Source organism: Nicotiana tabacum, chromosome 11 (assembly GCF_000715075.1).
Source record: "Nicotiana tabacum cultivar K326 chromosome 11, ASM71507v2, whole genome shotgun sequence".
NCBI lineage: Eukaryota > Viridiplantae > Streptophyta > Magnoliopsida > Solanales > Solanaceae > Nicotiana > Nicotiana tabacum.
Window position 1 is genome coordinate 42,395,473 of NC_134090.1, and position 7,946 is coordinate 42,403,418.

Sequence of the window (7,946 nt, forward strand, 5' to 3'; positions counted from 1 at the left end):
AAAGTACGAGATATAACATCCTTCCCCCCTTTAGAAACACTCGTCCTCGAATGTTAACTCTTAGAGACTAACAAAATTTTCGCTATGGTCTCCTCTGTAAACTAAACTAAAACTCAACCTCTGTCTGAAGTCTGGACTATTGATCATAATCTTTTGTACTTGAGTATCTCGTATCTTTCTCACCTTTACCTTACTTACCATTCAATCTCACATCGTATCTTCTGTCGCTTTCATAACCTCCCTTCCACATAGGTGGAAATTACATCCACACCTTAGAGCTGTACTATGATACCTGCACCTGGTGCATACAAAATATGGTGAAAACTTCATACTAACTTCTTACGGCTCGGCTCTATGGCATGATATGGAAACAAAAGAAGGCTAACATTTCTTAAATGCCCTATAGCCTCTAAATTATAAGTGTGACACGCAACACACCCATAAGTGAGACTCTACTAGGCACGACTTTGTAGACTCCCTAGGACACAGCCTGCTCTGATACTACTTTGTCACACCCCAAACCTGGGGAGACGTGGCTGGCACCCGGTGTCGTACTGGCCCGAGCGAATCACTCTGTAACTCTTTTTTTTTTGTAACTATCATGGGCCAATATGGTCACAACTTGTAATGTATAACTATAAGTTGGCAAACGCTGTATCAATGAACTATCGTTCTTAAAACATGAATACATATGGGCTGTCAAGGCCTCTGATGTACTATACAAAATGAACCTCTGTATACAATGCCTTTAAGATTATTTGACATCAAATGAGATAGGGCCTCGCCTAACCATAAGTCTGTAGCAAAACTCTGACACGATGACTTATAGACTCGGCTGCACTCCGAATGAAGTGGAGTCTTACTGATCCTTCGCTGAATGCTAACCTCGTCTACTATGAGGGCTCGTCAAACTGATTACCTATACATGCAGGCATGAATGCAATATCCACAACAAAAAGGATGTCAGTGCGAATAATATACCGAGTATATAAGGTGGAACTGAAACATAACAATAAGTCAACATTTATTAAAGACATATAAGAATCAACCTGAATCTCTAAAGTGCCACCATATATGCATACTTATTATACTTATATATATAATGCTTCTCTTTGAGACTATTATCTATATCGTATGATGTATGACTGCCCAACTGATCAGTGGTAACTGCCTGATCGGTGTCGCACGGTGATAAATGTATGACTGGACAACCGGCCATAGCACGGTGGTAATGCATGACTGCCTGACCGAACGTAGCACGTTGGTAAATGAAGATGCATGTGTCATTATATTGTGAACATTAACATCTTTATCATATACCTTAATAGAGACTTAGGAACATACTTAGACATGCTTGAATATCATTTTACAGGAATGAATAACATAGACATCCTTAACTGCTAAGAGTAGAACCACTTATGGAATAACATTACGTTTACGTATCGTTACTTGGATCATGCCAAAAGAAGGAAGGATTAGGCTTAACATACCTGACTTTAACCCAGTAGTTCAAGAGCTCAACTCGTATTCGTTTCACGATCTATGCGATAACAAGAATAATATTATTGTCAACTATACGAACAATTCTCTTAACCACATAACGGAAGATAACATATACTACAATAGGCAAGGTACTACAACAACACAACTAGCAACTCCTATAACCAATTTTACAACCCAAACAATGGTACAACGAATGAAAAGCTCGGCTACGATTATCAACCATAATTCTCCAATCTTTTCTTTCTTTCAAAACACATATCAATGACTACAACAACTATATACTCAATTTAATCCAAAAATTTACAGCCACAACACAATTTAGAAAATTACCAAATAGTCGATACAATAACAACGTCAAAATACGATTTCCAGCTATTAACTCCATAATTCTCATCCCACAATTTAGCTATGACATAGACGAATTTAAATATACCAAGGAGAAGAAAATTCTTACTTTATTTTTTAAGAAATACTCTTATCCACTTACTTCACATCGAAGAACAACGAGATCGAGGCGGTGCACAAAATTCATATATTGTCTTTGAGAAAGATTACACTCTTCTTCCATAAATTATCAACTCACGTTGATAATATATCCATTTGATGTTGTATTGGTGATATGCATAAATTCCAAAGATAAAAGGTTGCTTGAAATTTTTCTACATCTCGTGAAAATGAAGGAACCAAAATTCTTGCTGCCTAGTTTTATTTAGGAAACACAACATTTAACTAAAGTGCCAAGGGTTCATATTTGGTGCAATTACTCCTAATAAGAAGATCAAAGAAAGTATTTTATCCATCATGGTATGTGGGGTCCACCCACCTCTTTATTATATTACTATATTGTCAATTTATTCCAAGTGTCCACTCATAGAACCTATAAAAGATAGGAGATTAGTCATGAGCCTCCCTTATCCTCATGATTTCATGTGGATTCATACAAATGATACTTATCCACTTATAATTAGTTTTATATTTCATAATTTTATACCAACATGATAATTTGTACTAGTCACTTGATGCTCCTTGGTAGGTAGCCACGTGGACATCCTTGTCACCCTGTGATGGTCCACAAATCCTTATCCTAAAGTACTAGTATTAAAATAATAAATCATGGCATCATATAAAATTAATACATACACTAATACTTCATTAAAATATTCATATAAAAATACATATATATTTTATCAACTCCTAATTTTTCTAATCTCATATTAAGAGTACAAATTATTTTGCGCTTAATTCTCAAAACGTACAAAGATAACCTTCTTTCCTTATGAGAAAATAATTTCTATTTTTACAATAAAGAAAATCTAATTTATAAACTTTCTCATATTATTTATATAATTTAAAGCATATCTGAAAGTAGTAATATTAATAACTATATAAAATTATATTTTTTAAACTTTTTACAAAAATGTTCCACTGAAAATAAATACCTTATCAAAATGTATCTAACGATATCAAGGTTGTTAACTTACGGGGTCTTACAATAACATTGTTATAAATTCTCTATAACCTCATGAATGACCTTAATCCCTTCAAGCTCATATGGATTATTACGATTCATCCTAACACTAAAGTACAGAATGTTACACTACTAACATTAGAGACCCCCTTTTCATTCTACACGTGTAATCCTCTAGGTGCACACCTAATGACTCATCACCAAAATTTACACCTTATGAATATAAGTATCACTTTTATATGCACACTTAATGCCACCATTGGCCAAATTAATGCCATGTGGCAGCCCACTAAAGTTCCTCTTTACATGTGTCATCCCTTGGTTAACCTTTATTTATATGATGACACTACATATTTGCATGCATGAATATATAACACTTGCTTCCACTTGTCCACATCCCACATGGCTTATGTCCACGTACTACTTATTCAATAGTTCTAATAAATTTCTAGTCTTACACTACAATCCTCCATTTAACCAACTACACATATAATTAGTTCTAGCGCTCAATTTACTTAAATACTAATATACTTCATATACCTTACTATCATGATCATGTGGTATAACACTAGTCCATAAATACAGGGCATTATAGTTTGGACCGTATTTCTTTCCAAAATGTCAAACTTCGGCGATACTTATTTTCTTCAATTCGTTTCCCCTCTAAACTTCATAACATTTGCTTATCACTTGTTTGAAATATCATAAATATAGAAAAACCATTTTGTCCTTGAACTTATATCAATGATGACAAATCCAATATAGAAAAGTATGGGATGTAACATTTGATCAAGTCAACTTCCTTGGATTCTTTGTTCCTATTAACTTCACCAAAAAAAGTAGAACCATCATAGTAAAGGGTTGGAGGATGATAAGAAATATAAGCACAACTATGAAAGTGATCATCTTGACCACCACACATATCACACACATTCCACACATAAGATTGAGTGGATGCGCATAACTCACTCTCAAAAATATTTTGATAATTTTGCCATGGGTGGTTTCCTCCACAAACATGCGCAAGGAGGATTAAAAGTAAAATTACCAACATCAAAACTCTCATAATTCCAAGATGCCATATTTTTAAAATCAACAAGTAAACCAAAAATAAAAAAACAAAATACAAGAAAACAAAAATAAAATTTAAACATGCAACCTAGCAATATGTACACCTACACCTAAAAGCAGTAAAATTATTAACTAAGGAGACTAAGAGTTGGAGACAAGATTAAGGAGGTCTAGACTTATGATTTTTCCAATTGTCGGAATTCTTCCCGCTAAGTCTTCTATAATTTCGCCTATATATTCTCTACCGATTGTGAGTACTTCGGGTGTGTATCTCTCTCGAGCAACTGCCACAATTTACTAGACGTATTCTCTCAAACTACACTAACTGGCACTAATTCACGGCTCACTATGATTGCACCAGGGTTTCGTTATCTCTAATCCCGCGTTAGACCCTCCGTATTGATCTCTCACATACATTAGGAGTGTATTGTTCAACAACTACCTAAATATGTACTCTCTCTCGAGCAGTACACACTAAATAGGAACAGTCAATTGATGGCCATTCAATCAACAACAACAAACACGTAGTTGAACAAGTAGAGAAAATAATATAAAAATATAACAAGAATTCATTCTACAAAAGGTTCCATCAAAACCCTAGATAACAAATTAGCTATTTATTATAATAGTATGCAAAACTACAATACTAGCATTCATAACCAATAATAGAAATAGAAGAAGAAAGAGAGAAAAACGTGAAGTTGAATCTTTCTCCTTCTTGCTCTTAGCGTGTTCTTGCCTCCCCAAAGCCTTCTCTCCTTCCAAAGTAGTGTATTTCCCTTTAAAATCATGTTTTTTGATATATTTATAGTGACTAAGGTATGAATGGGCCGGATTTTCTTTCTCCTACTTCGGATTGGAGAAGCTGGTTTTTTCTGCTCCGGTCACGGTCTGGCGAAGTGAACCTCGCTTCGCTGTCCGTGATTTTTTCTGGTTTCTTATGCTCCGGTCCCAGTCTGGTGAAGTAAACCTCGCTTCGCTGTCCGGGACTTTTCTCTTTAGCTTTTTCTTCACCAATTTTTCTCCCATTTGATCCTTTTCTGTGCAAGTTTATTCCTACACATAAGAAACACGTAATGAATATATTTTCACTTCAAAAGCGGTGTGAGCTTCTACAACTCATACAAGAAATAATACATAAACACACTCGAAACATGCACTTTTCACCATTTATCAAGCATCCTTGTGTTTGTATTATAAGCAGTGTTTACATTAGTGGAGTTATCTATATGTTGAATTATGTTGAAAGAGATGCATTCATTGTAGCATTTGATGGTAAAACTGAAAATTTAAGAATTATCACGTTGAATACCTCATATCACATAGTGGAAATTTATTACCTAACAGAAGTGGAAGGCAAATTAGCAATCCTGAATTACAGGAATTGGTACTTATATGGAGAAAATATGGATATTTATATTTTACGGAAGCAAGAAAAGAAGAATGGGAGAAGCATATCATTTAAATTCCTTCACATTTAGATTTTAAACAGCAAAAAATATTTGATTCCAAAAGAATTTGCAGCTCTTGTGATTGGGAGATTTTATTCTCCATGGCGAGTGAGTCAGGTAAATTTATTTGTTTGTTTATGATGTCATGAAAAAGAGTTAGGGATATTTTGAAATCCAAGGGCTTTCAGAAAAGAGCTTGATCCATGGGATTTATTGTTACAATGAAAGCCTCTTCCCAGTGGAAAAAGTTTGAAATATTTATCACCAAGTTTAACTGCACGGCCATTTTGATGACTTGTGCTCTTTATATTTTTTTTCAGTAAGAAATATTCTTCTTTTTAAAAAAAGTTATTGGCATTAACTTCTTGAGTAATTTATATGCTTCTCTCATGAGATGTGTTGTATATTAATTACTCGAATCCTTATTCATGCATTACATAGATATCTTTAGACTCTGGACTTTTTTCTTACTATCCTTTTCTTGCTCTGAAATATGAAGAGTCAATGTTAACAAAATCTTAAAATCTGCTATTTCAGGTAATCACAACCTTAGGAAGAAAAAATTCAATTCAGGAAAATCATCCAAGAATTCCTAAAATTATAAGGAGAATGATGACAGCCCTTTAGAGTTAAAAATTAACTGGAAAAAATGATGAAAGTAAAAGGAAGAACAATTTGGAGGTAATAAATTAACAAACAAAAAAAGCATCAAACTTTGAATGAATAAGTAATCAACAATCAAAACAGGAAAATCAAAAATCTAAATTGGATAATCCTAAGAACCTTTCCATGCTTTAACCCTGTACACCAAATTCTTAAATTCCCACACCTACAAAGATACAAATATATCTACAACCCTAACAAATCATTTTTACAAAATAATATAATTAAATTTAAATAACCCCTTGATCTTCATGTAATTAATTTAATTCATATCCTCAAAAAGAAAATACTTAATTCAGGTTCACTATTCCCATCTGGGCTCAACATGTATAGGGTTTCCGAATCTTTTGATCTCACTACTCGTTCAAAATGTGCTCTTATGTACGCCATCTCATCGTCCACGTGTCCTTCCACGTCGGATTTCGTCGGCGGCAACACGCCGGCGCCCATGGACACCGCCTTAAGAACCTCCATGAGATGGAGATCTTCCTCCGTGGCATCTCTCTTTGTACAATAGCCACTTTTTTTTCCATTTACAAACATAGTCCATAATGGCTCATCAAGAAGCTTTGTTTTCTCCTTATGATTATTATTATTATTGTTATTATCGGGTCTTTTCTCGCATTCCAATGCGATTCGCACCATCCCGAGGCTCATTTCCTTTTGCAACACGTTGGTTTGCATGGCCAGGTCAATGACCAGATTAGGCAGAGTTCCTGGGTTTTCTTGAATTGAGAGGCTGACACGACTTTTTCTATATCCAAATAATGTGCCCGTGACGCCGGTTTTATTTTCGGGTAAACGGCCGCCGGGGAGAGAAGGGAGTTTACATACCGGTGTGATTATAGGGAAGGACCGGAACACATTGCGAAAAGCTCTGAAGACTTTTATGGGCCTTTTTTTATTATTTTTCGAAGAAGGCTTGACGAGGGATAATGGAGTTGTAGGTGGAGTAGGTGGTGGTGGTGGTAATTTTGATTGTGGCTCTTCCATTGCTGGTTAATTATTCCACTTTTTAATTAAGGTTGGAAATTTAGAACCAGCAATGGAAGAATTGCCATTACAGAAAGATTATTAGGGTTGTTTGAATATTCTAGGATTAGGTTTGTATGGAGGATTAAAAATGAGGTTGATGTAATTTGTATTTTTGGATCGATTTGATGTTTGAAAATAATTTTTTTTTGTAAGTTTTGGTTTCTTTGGCTTGAGTTTACTTTCACGATCCACTGTATTCGGGACCTGAATTTGTGGAGTTGGATAGAATTATGATTACCCATTTTTCTTTTGATAAAAAACGTAGAGATTTTACGTTATCATATTGGCTATGATGAAAATTCAAAAATTGGTTCGAACCAAACATTATCGTGGAATTTACCTCATCTAAAAGGGCATGGGGGTAATGTGGTATTTACCTTTGGTAGCTCAATTATAGGAATTGCTAAGTTTACTCCTCATAATGCCCAACTAAAAATAAATGCGTGTAAAAGTTTTATACAAAACCGACGAATTTCTAACTATTAAGCCACATGTTATACTCCATCTACTTCAATTTAGATAACACACTTTGCTTATTGAGAGTCAAACATGTATAAATTTTAACCAACATTTTAAAATATTTATTTTCATCATATTAACATGAGAAAAATTACAATTTATTGTAAAACTTTTCATATAGTTTTTGAATATTCAAAATTTCAATTTTAAAATATTGAATTGCATTAATCCAATTTAACTTCAAGATTTAGTCGAACTGACTCTTGATAAGCAAAATGTGTTATAGAAAATATTTT

At 34.2% G+C, this 7,946-nt stretch overlaps 1 protein-coding gene and 1 long non-coding RNA gene across 2 annotated transcripts; both read right to left on the reverse strand.

The window, feature by feature from the left end:
• Nucleotides 1-630: 630 nt before the first annotated feature.
• On the reverse strand, nucleotides 631-2,246 carry LOC142166514 (uncharacterized). Its single transcript, XR_012696918.1, has 2 exons — nucleotides 1,491-2,246; nucleotides 631-919 (listed from the first exon to the last, which is right to left on the reverse strand). It is a non-coding gene; the product is annotated as an uncharacterized LOC142166514 (long non-coding RNA).
• Nucleotides 2,247-6,182: 3,936 nt separating this feature from the next.
• On the reverse strand, nucleotides 6,183-7,312 carry LOC107780476 (protein MIZU-KUSSEI 1-like). Its single transcript, XM_016601026.2, has one exon. It carries the CDS (start codon nucleotides 7,147-7,149, stop codon nucleotides 6,424-6,426), a length of 726 nt encoding a protein of 241 aa, XP_016456512.1. The 5' UTR covers nucleotides 7,150-7,312; the 3' UTR covers nucleotides 6,183-6,423.
• Between the last annotated feature and the right edge of the window lie 634 nt (nucleotides 7,313-7,946).